Genomic DNA, 20,061 nt, shown 5'->3' on the forward strand with positions numbered 1-20,061 from the left:
CGCGGCAGGACGAACGGCGAGTGAGAGGCGACAGTCGGTGTTTATGTTAGATTTCATTATCTCCAACATTGTTCAACGTGCTGTTTTATGAGAAAGTCCCTGAAGTGGTGGCGCAAATTATTTTTCCGGGGACTGGAAATTTGTTTAATCAATTCGTACATTCTCTGCAAACACGTAAAAAGGCAGAGAAACGAACAGCCAGTTACACACTTTCGCAAAATTTTGATCAACAAATTGCGAGGAGATTTTCGTCAACCACGAGATAGATCTTCAAGTTCGACGGCCAACTCTGACGAAATTCGTCTAAACGGGAAACTGTATGTAATTGTTACTGGCACAAAGAAATGTTGCAAAGTTTGTTCCAGTCGAAACAAACCAGAGGGAAGACATGAGACGACCTATTTCTGTGATACATGTCCAGATAAACCAAGAACGCATCTTGGTCAATGTTTTATAAACTATCGCACCGAACGAAACTACGAATCATAATTTTTGTAAAATTATATTCGTAAAAGTGTGAATATAGATAAACTAACGAAATATAACGTTTTGGTAAGATAATTCATATGTAAGATCACTTTATTGTACCATATAAGACACTCGACACATTTGCAAAAATCACCTCGTCCTGCTACCTGACTCTGCCGAAAAAGTCGTCGTCCGGTAAGGGTTAAGAAACACCTCGTGTAATATAAATAGATTCATCGTCGATGGACTGTGAAATCTACGACCTGAACGGATCGATCCTTTATCATTAACTTTTCACTTTATATCCATTTTTCTGATCGACGCAAACTAGATTAAATTCAGTTAAATTGGATTAGATCGAATTCGATTTAATGAATCGATAGAAAAGGGCAAATTATCCACAGAATCGTGTCGCTTACGACTAGACCACGGATTTTCGTGCGAAATAAAAGACGTCTACGTTAATTGCGAGATGCGGGAAGCACATAAACATTTACGTCTATTCTTAATCGTCTCAATGAACCGACGGCGATACAATAAAATATTATCAAATTCTTTTCTCACGAATTCATGAAATTGGCAGTCTGCCAACGACACAGTCGAGAATGGTAAATTCTCAACAAATTGGTACACGTTGTATAGCAGTCGACCGCGCCATTTTGTTCATCTTCTTAAGTCCTAGCCATTACGATGTTAATCTTAAATTGTAACAGTTTCACGACAAAAGCGAACTCATTTGTTCAAAAGCTATTAATACCGACATTATTTTAAACCGATCCGACTATAAAATGAAACATTTGTTTTGGCCTAATGAGGCTTGTTAATACGATCCATTAGGAAGCACCCCTTAGAAGTTACTCGCCGAAAACAAGCGTCGGCTGATTCGGAGTAACAATTTGGTTCGTCCATGTCCTCCGTCAATTCTGTGCTGTTCGTATCGTTCTCTTCGAGATTTTCCAAACTTGAATTGCTGATTGTGTTTGCGGTCTTGATGCATGGGCCATGGACGGGTCTGGAACTGGCCTGGCAGCGGCAGTGCGAAATCGAAACATCGAAGAAGAAATATACATTCGTAATAGGTTTAATTTATTTCATCCTCGCGTTAATTTATTATTTAAACCACGTCAAAATACTATTATTAATTGAAAGTCGGCTTCATTGGGCTTTCGCGTTAAAATTAAATGGTCAAATTAAATGCTCCATACTACGAATCGATTGTTTAGAGTTTGTTACAATCGTTTGCAATTTGGTTGTCCTTTTTTACGCACGAAAATGTTATATTAAACAGTTCTAACAGTCGGGAAAGAAAACGTAAAAAGATTTGAGGCAAAACTGTTTTCTTATAAAAGATAAATATAATAAAATAATTTCATTTGTTTTGATTTAAGGCCCAAATATTATAAATATATATAAATATATAAATATATAAATATATAAATATATAAATATATAAATATATAAATATTATTTGGCTGTGTGGTTTCCGACAATTAAATAAAATTTTCTCATAATAGAAGAAGAAGCATATTCTGTTATATTTTTGTCAAAGAGGCCCACCGTGTCAGCGTTAAAAGAAATCCACGAAGATGACCTGTTTTCACACATTTAGAAGCAAATAGAAAAGAAAAGAATGAAAGGAAAAAGAGAAGAAGGACGTCGAAGGAATAATTACCGAAATTTGCAGCCCTTGAAAGTGTTCAGTAAGCACTCATCGGCTACGGCGACGATGTTATTAGCCCCGTTGAAGCACTCGCTGATGGTTGGTCATCAAAGAACCGATTGATTCTCCTGCTGCTTCGTTACCGACAGCTCGGTGTAGATTGTTGACCATCCGCTGTTCGTCACCTTGTGGTTGTCGTCACTGACGGATATTGACTGTGAATTCTGACGATCATCCGCCTGCCTGATAATAGACCTCGGATACCTTGAGAGGCTACTGTATGTTGTCTGCGTGGGGACCGACTTCCGGCCGCAATGATTAGACAGCATCGACTGAAATTAAGGTGCTTTTTAAGGCGCCTAATTAACGTGCTTTTCCCATTAAAAATGCTTCAACGCTTTGACTGCCGCGTCACCCGTATGTAAGAGTTATTTTTGAATTCTATTATTATTATTGAAGGATTATTTAAGAATTATATATTATATTATATTATATTATTATATTATTATTATATATTATATTATATTATATTATTATATTATATTATATTATTATATTATTATTATATATTATATTATATTATATTATTATATTATTATTATATATTATATTATATTATTATATTATTATTATATATTATATTTATATATATAATATAGAATTCTATTATTATTATTAAAGGATTATTTAAGAATTATATATTATATTATTATATTATTATTATATTATATTATATATTATATTTATATATATATAATATAGAATTCTATTATTATTATTATTATATTGTATTATATTATATGTTATATATATCATATTATATGAAAAAGCTAATCCGTTCTTCTTTCTCGATTCTATTGAGATTCGCAAGAGGCAGGAATGCCAAAAAAAAAGGTAACTATATACACTAACATACCTTGAAAGCTTCCCGGAATTTTTTGGACATGATGTTGTACAGAACTGGATTTACCGTGGTGGAGAGATAATAAAATATCCCGGAGACGTACGTGAGGATGGAGTAAACGATCACCAACGCATCCTCCGGTTCCTCCTTGTTGATTTGCGAACCGTACACGGCCAAGAGTCTTTGAGCGTGGAACGGTGCCCAGCATATGAAGAATGCCACAACCACTGCTACTGTAACGGCGAAGAAAAATAGTTCTAGCTTCCTTTTCAAGTCGTCGGTACATTTATTTCACGCCAGCTTTATACGGCTGTACGTAGTTCATTTAATTTGTAAATTACAGTAATGTCTCCCTAATCGACGCTCGGATTGTCCACGAAAATGGACAATTTTGGGAAAGGAGATACGATTTTTCGAACCTTGCGGCTCGCTTCTTATGGTTATCGATTGTCAGCAATTAAATTGCAACTATAAAAACGAGTTGCAAGGCTCGAATAATCGTATCTCCTCTTCCCAAATTGTCCATTTTCGTGCACAATCTGAGCGTCAGTAAGGGAGACATTACTGTATTTGAAAGTTATCGTTCTGAAATCGCGCAATCGTTGCATTATCGTTGCATTCTGAACGTCAGTAAGGGAGACATTACTGTATTTGTAAATTATCGTTCTGAAATCGCGCAATCATTGCATTATCGTTGCATTATCGTTGTATTCTGAGCGTCAGTAAGGGAGACATTACTGTATTTGAAAGTTATCGTTCTTAAATCGCGCAATCGTTGCATTATCGTTGCATTCTGAGCGTCAGTAAGGGAGACATCACTGTATTTGAAAGTTATCGTTCTTAAATTGCGCAATCGTTGCATTCTGAGCGTCAGTTAGGGGGAGACATTACTGTATTCGTAAATTATCGTTCTTAAATCGCGCAATCGTTGCATTATCGTTGCATTATCGTCGCATTCTGAGTGTCAGTAAGGGAGACATTACTGTATTTGAAAGTTATCGTTCTTAAATCGCGCAATCGTTGCATTATCGTTGCATTCTGAGCGTCACTAAGGGAGTCATTACTGTATTTCTAAGTTATCGTTCTTAAATCGCGCAATCGTTGCATTATTTTGCAACTGTTTCTAAGACGAGAGCAGACAGCTGCACGTACAAAAGTGCAGTTTTCATTACAGGCTCGGTTAAAAAAAAGATTTGGAAAGAAACATCATTTTTTAATTTTTTTATCGTTCCAACGAATCGCGACCTGAAAGAACTTCTCGTACGCTCATTTCACAGAAAACTAGTCGGTCTAGCGTCTCGAAAAAAATTCACGTCCTTCGAACCGATTTAAAAAAAGGTTAATCCGTTTGAAGAGGCGTCAACGCACTTTCCGTGGCGACTGCTTTTATGTCTTGTTTACGCGATGCTAGCAAAAACGATGCGATAAAATCGGGAAACGAGGTCGACAGAACTTTAGAGAATTCGAATCTCTACTCTCTTACCCAACATATGAATCACGTTTCTTTGCGCGGCGCTCTTTCCTCTGCCGCTGTCACAGTGCGTCAGTCCCGTCGACGGATGGGACGTCTTTTTAACGGGGCCGGTGGTCAGCAGTCTCGATCTTCTGAGTTGGATGCCGATCAAGATGTATAAAATCGTGATCATTGTCATAGGCACGACGAAAAATAGCATGGTCGATATCTGGAAGGCGTGCTCTAGCAGAACCCACTTCACCGAGCATCTGGCGCTGTCCAAGATGACCGATCCGTTCATGTGCTCGTAAACAATACCGAACTGGATCGCTTGCGGCACGGCCAGGCAGAGCGCCAGCACCCAAATCACGATGACAAATTTGATCGCCCGGGACAATTTGGACATTGTGTGGGAGATGATGGGATGACAGATCGCGACGTACCTGAAAAAAGAGAGAGACTCGTGCTTCTGGAACGGATTTTTCTTTCTTGGAACGTGAATAACGGCGCCGTGTCACACTTTTATTACAGTTATATAGTCTACTAGATATATATTTTGTAGAGAATATTAATATTAATTTCTACTAAATTATAATAATTTAGTAGAAAATAGAAGCGTGACAAATGTGCTATAGCGGACTATACATATATCTAGTATACTATATAGAATACTAGATATATTTTTTTATATTTATATTTTGTAGAGAATATTAATATTAATTTCTACTAAATTATTATAATATATAGTCTACTATAGCACATTTGTCACGCTTCTATTTTTCTTATTGCTCGAGAAGACACGATGTTTCGTTTTACGAATTTCACAACTATTTCGTTGTGTCGTGTTGGATGAAATGTAACGTTCGCAAAGAATATATGCGTTTTGGCAACGCGCCGCCAAAAGCGGATGATCCATCGGTATAATATTTATTCGCATTGAAACAGCAATTACACCTTTTCTTCGAAGTGCATCGATCTATTGTCCACTTTTGTGTGCAAGCTGAGCGTCGATTAGGGAGAATTTACTGTAAATAGAAACCATTAAAAGGTCCCAGAACGTTTTCCACCCCTGCTTAACGCACTCGTCGGCGAAGATTGGTACAAGTCGACGTGTCCCGGTGCGAACTATGGCCGGACGTTATTTTTACGGCATGTTTTACGGTAGGAGAAACGGCAAGAGTTCGCAGTCAATTATATTCACGATGTTCTGCGACCATTCGAGTGCTATTTCACACGGTCAGCGAAAAACTGAAAGCCTTCGCGAGTCACCAAGAATAACGTGGCGCGACAGGAATTACACGTTCAAGCATCTCTCGTTACGCCTCTAATAAGTTCCAGCCGACGGTTGCTCGGCTCGACACTCCGGGAACTCGGAAACGCGAAAGAGTCCCGGGCTCTAGACGCGCGGAAAGTCTGCCGCGCCCGGAAAGAAACTACCATCCGGGGGAGGCATTAATATTCCCTGGAAAAACGGTAAACTCGGGTGTCGTGGAAGGCGAATGCACACGGCTCATTCGATTCTCGGCCTTCCTTTCGCGCTTGCACGAACGCGCGAAAAGACCCCGGATGCAACTTTTAGCTCGCAATTTAAAATGCTTCGTCCCTAAATTTTTAATTTTACTCGTTCATCTGTTTATCACGCTCTTAGTCAACGGTTAGCGCAATTCGTATATAATTTCTTCTCGCTCGAAGAAGCTGTTCTCTTGAACATCGTTCACCGTAGCTAGTAGAACCATACTTTACTCGTTCGAATGTAAGACTTACTCCTTGTGAAAAGCGAAAACCCCTTTCGCACGTTCGAGACTGTGTTTGCTTCAGTTTACATTAATTTCGCGCGCGCGTAAGTTTCAAATTCTCTCGAGAACTAATGCTTCGCGTTAGTTTTATCGCGCAGCTCGCATTCGTCGCGATTAATGAACGCCGGGCGCGCATTACAAGCATCCTGGAAATCCAATGACGCATTCCGATATCCGAGATCTAGTAGTTCGGTAATCCGAGTTATTAGAGGAACACTTAGGAATGACATTAGAAATTTATTAATAGGCCCGTGACAACGATCGGATGACCGTCCGCGGCGAGAATGAGATATTCCCGCGAAAATGATTCGGATGCCCGTGATAATTCGTCGGATCCCAACACGAATGACGTATGAGGGTTTGAAAGTGACCGATGCCGGTGTCGCCCTGAAACTGTCGCGAAAAAAACCTGTGATGCGAGCGAGGAATTAGGGTTCCATCGAGAGAATATCAGTCACGACTTTCTAACCAAGCGACCGTGTCGTAAATTTCCCTCCCCGCGCAACGAAGCTTCCAGCTGCGAATTTATTACGTTGCTCTCGCATCGATCTGTTTCGTGATCGGGTTCGGAAAGATGTTTCGGGGTTCCGGAAAGATTCCTCGGTCTCATAAGAGAGATTTCCACGAGTTTTATTTGCGTCGGTCGGGAAGGGTTACTTCCGACGGTTCCGCTGATCCACGCGTGACATGGGGCTGACATGTGACCACAGAACCAGGAAACCCGTGCTGCTTTTAGACGAGAATGTTTTGATCTATACTTACCGAGTGGTCGAAATCTCTTTGGCTCAACCGCCCAAGACTGTTTTAAGCTCCCCTATAATCGAGGAGATTACGGCAATGCGGAGAGAAAAAAATATTAAAATCGATTATGGACGAGGGGTGGTATTCGATTGATGATACTCCAGCAATGTGGAGAGAAGAAATAGTAAAATCGATTGTGGATGAGAGATAATATTCAATTGATGATATTCCAGCAATATTGAGAAAGTAAAATTGACTGTGGATGAGAGATAATATTCAGTTGATATTCCAGCAATATTAAAAGAAAAAATATTATAATCGATTATGGATAAGAGATAATATTCAGTTGATAACGTTCCAGCAATATTAAGACAAAAAGAAGTAAAATCGACTGTGGATGAGAGATAATATTCAGTGGATGATATTCCAACAATATATGGAGAGAAAAAATATTACAATCGACTATGGATAAGAGATAATATTCAGTTGATGATATTCCAGCAATATTAAGACAAAAATACTAAAATCGACTGTGGACGAGGGTTGATATTCAATTTATAATAATAATATGGAGAAGGGGGGAGGTAAATTGTTCATCCTGTTCCTGTACCTATATTCAAGACGTTTCTTAAAATTGCTAAAGATAATGATAGAATTAATAATCAAAATCTTATATTACTCGTTCTAGGGAATGCTATATCTTGAGCCCCAATTATTATAGGAAATAATCGTATCCATTTTTCTGCAGAATCTGAGCGTCAATTAAGGAGAATTAACTGTACACCGCGGTTTGCTCACGCATTAACATCCAGAGATATTTCACAAAAGAGAAATCGGTGGTTGTTTATCTCACGATGGATCGAACGTTCTGACGAATTCGCGGGGCCTTCTGTTCGCATAAGAATCAATCTGTACGATTGATTGTTCTGACGTAGTAGTACGTCAGAACGCTGGTCCGTACGAATACAGACCTGTGCGCTCCATTGTGACCATTTTATGCTGTTTGATTCGAGTTTTAAAACAGAATCGACAGGTCTTCAAAACATTCGAACTGCGTCATTTATGCTATTGGAAGAATTTTAGTATAATAACCTTGGCCAATGATACAGTTTTTAGAACAATCGGACTCGCGATAACGTTGAGTATCACATACTCGCACGATTTTCATAGATTTCAAGCAGTCTATTGGGTTGGCGACTAAGTACTTGCCGATTTGTTCGATGAAATAAAAAATTTTTTTTACTTGGAACGAAGTTTAGTCTGTAATATATTTTCCATTTTGTTCGATGACCTTTTGCCATCTCTCCGACAACTTGAAAATTCCACGCTCATAGAAAGTCCGATCCTTTTCGGCCAAAAACTGAGTTAAGTGAGATTTTACAGCGTCATCGTCATTAAAAGTTTTACCACGAAGGGAGTTGTCCAGGGATCGAAATAAGTGGTAATCCGATGGCGCGAGATCAGGGCTATACGGTGGGTGTAACATCAATTCCCAACCAATATCCATTAATTTTTGCCGAGTGGACAAAGACGTGTGCGGCCTAGCATTGTCCTGCTGGAAAATGACACCTTTACGATTGATCAATTCTGGTCGCTTTTCCTTGACCGCTGCATTCAATTTGTCCAGTTGCTAACATTCACGGATAATAAAAAATAACATAATAATAATAATAATAATTTTATAATATAACATTTACGGATATCATAAAAATGGGAGTGAGAGACATCTATAAATTGGCAATTACTTAGTTGCCAACCCAATAGAAGATAATGAACATGACTTTTGTTAAACACGCTGTTTGAAATTAGCCTGAAGAACTAAATCGACTTTCCTGTAATCTTCACGATTTGCACACGGGTTAAACAATTGCATTGTTACCAATGCTCCTATAATCCCTATATATAATAATAATATATATATATATAATAATATATAATAATATATATAATAATCCTATATATAATTATATATAATTATATTAATTATATATTATATAATCTTATATATAATAATCCTATAATCCCTAATCCTATAGGGATAATAATAGGGATAATCCTATAGGAGGGGTGGGAGGTGTCGGTATTTGTTCACAACGATGATAATATTAACCGGAGCTTCGGTTATCCTCAGATTAACTTTTGAATCAAGGATGAGTCATGGCATTGGAGCAGTCTGGCAACCGGTTCAATTTCGTTCGAATTATTTTGTTCCATATATCATAATAGCAATTAGCAATTACTTAGTTGCCATCCCAATAGAACAATTTCCGATTATTATAGGAAATAGGAATAACAACTCGCTAAGAGAGAGAGAGAGAGAGGAGAGAGAGAGAGAGAGCGAGAGAGAGAGAGCGAGAGAGAGAGCAAGAGAAAGAGAGAGAGAGAAAGCCCAGCAGCAGGATCTCGAAAAAACGCGTGCAAAGTACAGCTTAAAAATAGATCGGCGCGGCTAAACATTTGAAAGGTAACCGAGCGTTTTAGCGAGGAACTGTATAAATTCCGCTAACGAGCAAGACGTACGATTAGATTGCTGGAAGCCTGAAACGTCGCGTAGACAGCAGAGTCACGAAGGTCCGTCCTCTCCGTGCTGTTCGAGCGAAGGAGTTAAAGGTTAAGAGGTACCTCCGGCAAAAACGTCTCTCGTAGTCTCCACCCCCCGGTGTCGAGCGTGACGAGGGGGCGGGTTCACGAAAGCCCCTATATCGTCGCGGCGTTATTCCGTCTCGTTCCTGTATTACGCTATTATTCTCAACCGCTACGAGAGACAGGGGTAGAGGGCCGAGACGGGGGGGTTGAAACGGTGCGCGTCTGGTTCCGGTCGGTAATTCAAAGTCGTTTACGAACCTTTCGACGGTGAACGCGGTGATAGTCAGCACGGTGGCGTTCGCGGACGTCTCCGCGGCGAATCCCTGAATAATGCAGAACGCCTCGCCGAACACGTACGGGAAACGGGACCATATGTAGTACATTTCCTGGGGCAGCCCGGACAGCAGCAGCAGTAAATCAGAGACGGCCAGGCTGAACAGGTAGTAATTGGTGGCGGTGTGCATGGATTTGTTGCGGGCGATCACCACGCACGTCGACACGTTGCCGATCAGCCCGGTGAAGAAGATCACCGCGTAGATCACCGTGATCGGCAGCACGATGTAGAGCGGGTCCCGTCTCGTCGACGAGTCCTCCTGTTGCAGGAACGCGACGATCATGCTGGTCGTACGGTTCTCGAGCACCGTCTCGGGGATGAACGGGCTCTCCCCCGTTGGATCGTGTTGCACGGACGACCGTATCGGCCCCTCGGGATCCCAGGACACGTTCAGACCTCCCGAGATCATCTTACCCGGCTCCGCTGGATGCTCGTTAACGGGGGGGGGGGGGGGGTGAACGACTCGGAGCCGGGCTTTAACTTCCGACCACGGAATTCGTTGCACTCGGCACCCTCTCTTTCGCTCTATCCTCGACGGCTACGAAGCTCGTAGTCTCTAACCGACGCGATTCGACACGGATTTCTTGGTCGACTTATGGTCGCAACGATCGCCCGTATCTTGTCCGACGAACCTCATCCTCGGTGCTTTATTCGCGAGAGATCCTCGGATACGCCCACGCCGGTGATCGGGCCGGTTTCAAGCTGCTCGGAGCGTCGATCCAACGATTATGGGTCGACGGTCTATCTAGGACTCTCGGCGATGGCACCTGCCACCGTCGGAACCCGGGCGGAAAACGGGACGAGAAGCGGCCGAGAAGCGGACGAGAAGTGGACGAACGACGAAACACGGCTCGTTAAGTGTTGCTAAACAGCCTGGCCGGCCCGAGGAAGCCGCGGGATCGATGCGGGATCTCGAAAATAGATCGCATCAACCGGAACGCCACCACGAAAAATCTTCTGTTCCAGCCGGCGAATAGGAATTGTTCTTCCGGGGGACATATTAATAGAAGATCGCCAAGGCGGCATCAGCTTCTTACAAATCCCCGAGCCTGCACCGCCGGATTCCGTGTCAGTCCGCGGGAAACCACGTCCGTTCCGATCGCATCCTCGAACTGCAAATTCAGGGAATCGAATAAGTCCAGCTGCCAATACGGTCGGCGACGAATATACCTGGCTACTCTTTGAAAATGGTATAGCTTTCTTTTAGAACTATATATTCCTATCGAAACTATATACCCTTGATTATAATAATTATATTTTCATGCGAAGACGTTAGTGATTCGTTATACTTTTCCGAACAAAAATCATGCTGTCCAGTGCTGTAGAAGTACAGTGTCGTTATAGTGCCATTATAGAACTATATATTCTTATCGAAACCATATATTTATTTATCGGAACTATATACCCTTGATCATAATAATTATATTTTCATGCAAAGACATTAGTAATTCGTTACTCTTTCCGGAACAAAAATCATGCTATCCAGTGCTGTAGAAGTACAGTGTCGTTATAGTGCCATTATAGAACTATATATTCCTATCGAAACTATTTATTTATCGAAACTATATACCCTTGATTATAATAATTATATTTTCATGCGGAGACACTGTAGTTCGTTATATTTTTCCGAACAAAAATCATGCTATCCAGTGTTGTAGAAGTACAGTGTCGTTATAGTGTCATTATAGAACTATATATTTTTATCGAAACCATATATTTATTTATCGGAACTATATACCCTTGATTATAATAATTATATTTTCATGCGGAGACACTGTAGTTCGTTATTCCTTTCCGAACAAAAATCATGCTAGTATATTATAGTGTCATTATAGAACTATATATTCCTATCGAAACTATATACCCTTGATTATAATAATTATATTTAATTATATTAATTAAATTAATTTAAATTAAATTAATTTAAATTAATATTTATTATTATAATTATAATAATTATATTTTCGATATATATTGCACTATCCAGTACAGTAGAAGTACAGTGTCGTACAAAACGTTTTCGCAATTTTCTTATCTTGTTAGAGCGAAACGGTGCTATAGCTTGCAGTGCTATACGCGGGCTCTCGCAAAATGTATCCTATCGTGTTAGAGAGAAACCGTGTTATAGGATGGCTATACTGGGATACCTGCACTGGTTTATGCAAACAGTCGTACGCTTTTCAACCGAGAATACATATACGTACGGAGAACGTACTAACACGTGTCCCGCATACAATGCGTTAATATTATTCGCTCCGAAATAAAACTAGACCATCGGTTGTCTCGATCTTGATATTGATCTTTCTCGGACGAAACTGTCAGGCCGTTACCGATGATGCACTGTGCGTATAGCATCTCCGCGATAGTTAACTGACTTTAAGTAAACTGAATTTAACCTTGACTGACCGAATTTGGGCACAAGGAGCAATGACAATTGACGCAAATGACTTTGCAAATGACTTTGCACCGCCGACGCGTCGAAAGAATATTTTTCCTGCGTTCGCAAGGTCGGATTTCTGGCTAAAATTATCGCGATTATTAATTCGAACATTATTGGATGTTCACGCTGACATAATACAGCATCCGCTTCATCATCCTCTTCCGCATTGATCGCGCAAAACTAAGATGCAACGTTGCAATTAACTTCCAATCCGATCTAGTTTCAGCTAGATCGTTTATGGAATTGTTTGCGCGCGGCGCGCTTTGACAAATAATTCGTACAAAATCTACGACGCGTCGCGGTAATCAGGGTGGGTGTCCCAATTACCGTGCCTTCGAGCCAATTTTTGCTTCGCCGAAACTCTCGTTAAATGCTGGCATTTTCATTTAACGCACTATAAGTATATTTCGATTTTTCAGAGATCTTTGAGATTTTAAATGTTTGAATCTTGATTTTAATGCTAAATTATAATATAATATTTTAATACTAAAAAATTTAATTAATAATTAATTAAAATTTAATTTTTAATACTAAAAAATTTTATAATATCTTAATACTAAAAAAAATGTAATATCCCTCCCTGAGTCTTACACGTTGATAGCTAAACCTAATAAAAGGAAATAGATTGTCAATTTTGATACGATACTTTTCTTTTTCTGCGTTTTCAATCCGGGGGCACGGAAATTGGGACAGCCACGGAAACTGGGACCCATTCGGTTAATGCACGGCGCATTTTCCGCTTACGTTCAAGCTGAAATAAATAAACAAAACACCCGACGAAGGTAACAACATTTCGACAAACCTTGTATAAATAACCCTAGCAAATAGCCTTTGCAATAATTAATATTCTTCCGTAATAAACCTCGTGAATAACCTTTGACTAACCTCTCGGACAAATAGCCGATAGCAATACCGATCCAGTTCTTAAAACGACGATCCAATTTCGTCGATCCCTGGTCGCGTTAACGCGTCGAACTGTAATTACAATAAAAAAACTATCGAATGCCTGCGATGCCCGAATTAATTGAACGTTGTCGTCTACTGTGTTCGTTCGGCGCAAATGTCCCATCAATTTATATCTGGCGACATAACAATCGTTCAATTCCCTCGCATGTCGCACCAATTCCCGTCAAAATAGACGCAACGAAGAACCCAACCGCGGTGCACAAGGCAAGCTAACTGGCCAGTGTTTTACTCGACCATCGATCAGGCTATTAATACCTTTCAAAATGTTTCCCAGACCGCGTTTTAACCGATCTATCCGCAATGATTAATCCGATCACACGGATCGCTTTATTTATTGCGCCAGGCGTGATCCAATTAAACTGCGGACTCCTCTCATCTAGAACGGACGTCTTCGCCTTCCTCGAACGGCCAGCAGAATACCGTCGCGAGGCCTCGTTTAATTGTGCAAATGCATCTCGAACACAGCGACGGCGCGATCGCGTTAATTATCGAGCTAATTATTAAGTTCCTAGTTATTAAGTCAATTATTAAGTCCCTGTCCACGTTGCGATGATAGATAAACCGTAGGTTCAACCGGCGAGTCCTAAAGATTTATTATTGATCGATGCTCGAGAAAACGATCAAAGCTCGATCATTCAAACGAGATCATTCGTTTCGTCCGGACGAGCAGGCTTTGTAAATAATCATCGCCGAGATTAATTTGTTTTCCAACTGACCGGCACAGAGCTCTCTGTCGCAAGTTTTAACGCGCTCAACGACGGATCGTTTCGCTCCGATGACACTCGTCGGGATAACTTTAGAAGATCCGGCTCGTTCTCGAGCGAGTACCGCTGATTTCGATAAATATACACGCGTCAGTTCTTGTTATCCGTCGAAAAGATCGGCGTCCTCGCGAGCGTCTCTCGGCCTCGGAATTCGTGATCGCTCTACTTCCGGCCATCCGCCGCTGCTCGAACGTTCCTCTCGATCTCCTTAACCATTTATCTCCGAGAACTGTACATTTAAGATTTCATTAAACAACTATAATAATATTTTTAACATTTCATTATATAATTGTAGTAATATTTAATTTAATCATTATCTCGCGCAGCGGCGCGCCGCCTTCTTCCAATTTTCCGCCGCCGTTCGACGCTCGACTCTGGTTCATTACAACGGAAAATGCCGCGCCAAAGTTATTTTCATCATGTTTTCAGCCATCTGGAACCGTAATCCGATAGTTCCCCCTACAAAATCGACACTTCGAACATCACCGACTTGTCCGCAACGTTTCCTCCCTCGATCGTCCACACCAATTTCCCGAATTCCGCGACCGATCCGATGGCGCTAACAGGTTGCAATATCACTAATCATGCGCAACGCGTGCAGTTTCCGAACTTCCTGCCGTCCTCGTCGAACGAGCCGCACTACGATCGCGAGTCCTGGAAATTTCTATAATACTTTTGCTAGATCGCGAAGCTCCGCGCCGCAAACCGAAGTTCGTTCGAACTTCAACCACCCGACACGTTCATCCCGCGGCTCATCCACGACTGAGTCCTTTCGATTATCCGCCGACCTGGCCTGTCTCCACGCTGTACTGGGGACATATCTGACCCTAGACGCGCGTTTAATCATAGCCGGAGCGGATTGATTCGCACGCGTCGCCGCGTCGCGACGCGGCCGCGCCGCCGCACCGCGCCAGAAAAGCCCGAAATCGTGCCCGAAACCCGAAAAATCGAAGGCTGCCCGTGGGGAGCTTTCGATCCGCGGATTGGCCGCTTCAATGACGCGCCTGTATCGTGGGAGAAACGAAACGACACTTCGAAATTGCACTTCGAACTTCGAGTTTTTCGATAGGAATTTCTCTCTAATTCGCGCTCGGATTGCGGACAAAAATGGACAATTGTTCGGGTCTCGTGCCTCGTTTTTATAGTTGTCGACAATCGGTAACTATAAAAACGAGTTAAGCCGTTTATTTTGAAAGTGGCATAAGTCACTTTGTCGCGATGAAAAGTGGTGATTTTTTAATGTTTATACGAAATTATTTATAATGAGAAAAATATCGGTATCCTGAGATAACAAATACAAGTAAATCTTCTCGAAAGTTAGCATCCATATTTTTAAACGTGTTAACCCTTTTAGTGCCGCAGGCTGATATATCGGCTCTTGCTGCACTGGCGAGAAGTGCCAGAGCCGATATATCGGCCCGCGCCTTATAGCGCTTTATAATAACAAAATTTTACGCATTTACAATATATAAATATAAATATAAATATTTATGTTATTATAACGAAGTATTATGCAAAATTATATCACAAATATATTTATGACAACATAATTTTGTTTCAGCAATGTTATATTACCTGTAACAATTACATATTTCGGAAGAGATAATCCGTCCGGCGCTTACCATGTACCTTCGAGTTGTTTTTTATGTTTGTTAGGTAATATTATTTATCTTGTTACAAAATATATCAGAAATGCAAAGTATATACTTTGTAATAAATGATCTATATAAAATTGTGACGAAAAGATGACTTTTTGTATGTGCAAATACGTTTTGTAAGAGAGAACTGGACTTTTACTTTCTTCATGATCTTTTATACCTTTGTTATTTATATAATTTTTAACGAATATAGAAAATCTAGTGTCATCGTTTTGTTCTCTATTTCGTCCTTAATTTACCGCTTTTCGAATCATGTAAATATTGTTTCTCGCTTGGTTTTTACGAGCATTTTCCCAAACCCTAGTAAAACCGTGAAATTCGGCCGGTTATTCTCGCATAGGCACCTCTTTTTCGCATGGCACTAAAAGGGTTAAATAATCGTATCTTCGCTTCCCAAATTGTCCATTTTTGCGAGCAATCTGAGCGCGAATTAGGGAGAAATTACTGTACTCGCGAGCGCGAGCGGCCGCGCGAAGCGCATTTTGTGAGGCCTGTACCTTCTTGTGGACGTATCTTTTTTCAATTGCATTAAATGGATATTGTTCCTGGTGCTAAGTAGAATATTTTCTGGTGCTAACATTTCAAAAATTTGTTATCTGTTACATTAGTGAATCGATCAATTGCAGATTCAAATTATAGGAGCAAATGGAGTGCATTTATTGCAAAGTTGTAGTCGCAACTTTCCGGTCTTGCGTGCCGTCTTTTTAATGTAACAAACAACAAATTAGAAACTATTTCAGTCTCATATTATATATATATATATATATATATATATATATATATATATATATATATAATATTATATTATATTATATTATATTATATTATATTATATTATATTATATTATATTATATTATATTATATTATATTATATTATATTATATTATATTATATTATATTATATTATATTATATTATATTATATTATATTATATTATATTATATTATATATAGATATTTCGTGCCGTTTCTGAAATATGTTCACTCGAAGCTGAAGATAATTGAGCACCGCCTAAAAAATGGTTGATATTCCTTTATTTCCTGCTCAACGCGTACGTTTCCACAAGCATATAATAATTCGGGAAGATCTGATATCTCGTTATACGAGAATATTTGGATTTTATATTTTTGTCCCGCAAGGCCGCACTGTTCGCCGCGCCGCATCGCGTCTAATAGTATTTGACTATTTCCAGCGTGGTTCGGTTTCCGTTCGATAAACTATGAAGATCAAGAAGTTAGAATACCGAAAACTTTCGGAACTTGGCGAAACGTAGCCCGCACCTTTCTTAGCGCGAATGCTGCTTTAAACTGCCCGGAACGAAATACAAAAGGTCTTGCCTTTCGTCGCATAAAGCTTATTGTTTGTATTGAAGTTCTGTAGATGCGACGAAATTTCTTGATATTATTTATAAATTATAAAACATGTTCTACAGATCCCTTGGATAAATATATATTTAAATAATCGGTCGGCATATACCGTACGTATGAAAATTGTAATTAAAGGGTACGTCAATGAAAAATTGCAAAATTTTTGACAATTTAATATGTGTAAAAAATTAAAAATAGATTTTTGAACAAGTGAACGAATTGTTTAATATATATTTTGGAATTGTTATAATAATATTATTACAATATTGTTATAATATTGTTATAATATAATATAATATTGTTATAATATAATATAATATTGTTATAATATTGTTATAATATTGTTATAATAATATATATACGAATTGTTATATATATTGTTTAATTATGCCGCAAGCTTTTGTCGGTGGCATCGATAGTTTTCATGGGGGTATAACGCGACAATAATGTATTTTTAAGAGCTGACAACGCTGTAAATTAGCCCCACTTTTTTCTGTTATAGTCAGAAGTAGTTCACTGGTCGACCGTTCCATTTGGGCAGAGTTCGCTATTGTATAACTGCATTGTCTACAGAGTTATTGACAATTTAGAAAATTGGACTTCTTAGTCGGAATTGAGTATATTATATATCTAAATCTTACTACCGCAGCGGTATTCGTCTGCGATACTGAGTATAGAAGTGCATCTATACCTCGTTTGCGATAAGAGTTAAAAAAGATACAGTAAATTCTCCCTAGAATACCAAATTTCGGTTTGCTGTGGATTTACCTGTACTAGTTCTACGCCTGTGCGATTTATTGCACATTTCGAGACCGCGACTTCTAACATAATGATCGTTAATCCTTTGGCTCGAATCCTTTGGCCTCCGAATTGCCTTCGAATCGAGCCACCTGGCCTCCGAATGTCCGTCGAATCGAGTCTAAAGCTATCATAATAAATAAAACTGAAAACTAGCCTTTAACCCTTTTAGTGCCATGCGAAAAAGAGGTGCCTATGCGAGAATAACCGGCCGAATTTTACGGTTTTACTAGGGTTTGGGAAAATGCTCGTAAAAACCAAACGAGAAACAATATTTACATGATTCGAAAAGCAGTAAATTAAGGACGAAATAGAGAACAAAACAGTGACACTGGATTTTCTATATTCATTGAAAATTATATAAATAACAAAGGTATAAAAGATCGTAAAGAAAGTAAAAGTCCAGTTCCCTCTTACAAAACGTATTTGCACATACAAAAAGTCATCTTTTCGTCATAATTTTATATAGATCATTTATTACAAAGTATATACTTTGCATTTCTGATATATTTCGTAACAAGATAAATAATATTACATAACAAACATAAAAAATAACTCGTAGGTACATGGTAAGCGCCGGACGGATTATCTCTTCCGAAATATGTAATTGTTACAGGTAATATAACATTGCCGAAACAAAATTATGTTGTCATAAATATATTTGTGATATAATTTTGCATAATACTTCGTTATAATAACATAAATATTTATATTTATATTTATATATTGTAAATGCGTAAAATTTTGTTATTATAAAGCGCTATAAGGCGCGGGCCGATATATCGGCTCTGGCACTTCTCGCCAGTGCAGCAAGAGCCGATATATCGGCCTCCGGCACTAAAAGGGTTAATAATAATAATAGTAATAAAAAAACTGGATCTAACCTTTTCTACTGCATTTTTATTGTAGTTCACTAGTTCTTGTAGTTCACGAAACCACTGATTCAAAGCGATGCCAGTATTTTAGAACATGGGACGATTAAAACCCACAGGGTGGTCCATTTTAACACCCCGTCGGCGGTGAAACTGCTCCAATCAAGATGCTGGAATGTATTAGTGACGTTTTTATACACAGATATCAATGTATAATATTAAAAGTGAATATTTTGACTATCTACCAAATTCCCATAGCTAGTATCCTATATTTTATAGTTAATTATTTATTAGATTATTATTATTATAGATTATATTATATTTATTTATATTATTATAGATTATATTATATATATTATTATGTGTATTATTAGATTATATTATTATTATTTATTATATTGAATTACTAATATCCCTCTCCCCTTTGACTCCATCCCCCATTCAGTCCCACCAAATATAATTCAATAAATAATTCTTGTTACACATCGATGCAATGCCGAGTCCGAATTAGGGTTCTCCATGCCTCGTCTGTTCTCCATCCTATACCACTGATCGCTAGTAATCAGCTGCGCTGAATGAACGCTGACCGGCTTCACTTCTGACTGAAATCCAACTGCCGGAACACCGAAGACCCCGGCAATAGGGGAGCCCATCGCGTATGTTAGTCAATGCTAAATTATTAATCATCTCCTTCGACGGTGCAGCCGCGATCGGTCGTCAATAATTTAGGTCGCAGTCTTTCTGAAAAATGCTGCTGTTACGTCTGGAAATTTATAATTCATAGCAGGTCATTAATCTGTCCCATTGAATGACGGACAAGTTAAGCGATTTACGCAAGAAAATGAAATGGAGATGTCAAAGAAATACGTTCAAATGTTTTGATTTTCGTTCGATGAATTATTGGCGAATTCGCACCGAACAATTTCATTTTTTCTTATAAAAACGACAAGTATATATATATATATACTTCTACTTATACTATACTTATACTATATTATATACTTATTACTCATTCAATATATATATTATAACTATAATATTATTATATTATATTATATTATAATAATATTATACTAAATATTATGTAATATAATATATATTATATTATATTATATTATATTATAATAATATTATAATAAATATTATGTAATATAATATATATTATATTATATTATATTATATTATATTATATTATATTATATTATAGATATATATATCTTTGTTTAACGGTGAAATGATAAATGTTAACAACT

The 20,061-nt window shown here is 38.7% G+C and overlaps 2 protein-coding genes across 6 annotated transcripts; both read right to left on the minus strand.

Moving 5' to 3' along the window:
* Positions 1-1,244: 1,244 nt before the first annotated feature.
* On the minus strand, positions 1,245-10,391 carry LOC143258728 (pyrokinin-1 receptor). Of its 3 annotated transcripts, none has more exons than XM_033479306.2 (5): positions 9,867-10,391; positions 4,516-4,928; positions 3,045-3,262; positions 2,141-2,460; positions 1,245-1,491 (listed from the first exon to the last, which is right to left on the minus strand). In XM_033479306.2, exons 1-4 carry the CDS (start codon positions 10,349-10,351, stop codon positions 2,236-2,238), a joined length of 1,341 nt encoding a protein of 446 aa, XP_033335197.2. In that variant the 5' UTR covers positions 10,352-10,391; the 3' UTR covers positions 1,245-1,491; positions 2,141-2,235. The 3 variants fall into 3 exon arrangements, with proteins under 3 accessions (XP_033335197.2, XP_033335191.2, XP_033335196.2); XM_033479300.2 differs by having other exon boundaries at positions 3,045-3,265; XM_033479305.2 differs by having other exon boundaries at positions 1,245-2,059; positions 3,045-3,265.
* On the minus strand, positions 10,387-19,824 carry LOC117225615 (uncharacterized). 3 transcript variants are annotated; one of them, XM_033479302.2, is made up of 5 exons: positions 19,291-19,824; positions 18,821-18,978; positions 14,065-14,341; positions 13,268-13,357; positions 10,387-11,054 (listed from the first exon to the last, which is right to left on the minus strand). In XM_033479302.2, the coding sequence occupies exons 1-2, from the start codon at positions 19,459-19,461 to the stop codon at positions 18,880-18,882; spliced, it is 270 nt and encodes an 89-aa protein (XP_033335193.2). In that variant the 5' UTR covers positions 19,462-19,824; the 3' UTR covers positions 10,387-11,054; positions 13,268-13,357; positions 14,065-14,341; positions 18,821-18,879. The 3 variants fall into 3 exon arrangements, with proteins under 3 accessions (XP_033335193.2, XP_076379237.1, XP_076379238.1); XM_076523122.1 differs by lacking the exon at positions 13,268-13,357; XM_076523123.1 differs by lacking the exons at positions 13,268-13,357; positions 14,065-14,341 and having other exon boundaries at positions 19,291-19,821.
* Positions 19,825-20,061: the final 237 nt, after the last annotated feature.

The sequence above is a fragment of the Megalopta genalis genome, chromosome 6 (genome assembly GCF_051020955.1).
Source record: "Megalopta genalis isolate 19385.01 chromosome 6, iyMegGena1_principal, whole genome shotgun sequence".
NCBI classification, from domain to species: Eukaryota; Metazoa; Arthropoda; class Insecta; order Hymenoptera; family Halictidae; genus Megalopta; species Megalopta genalis.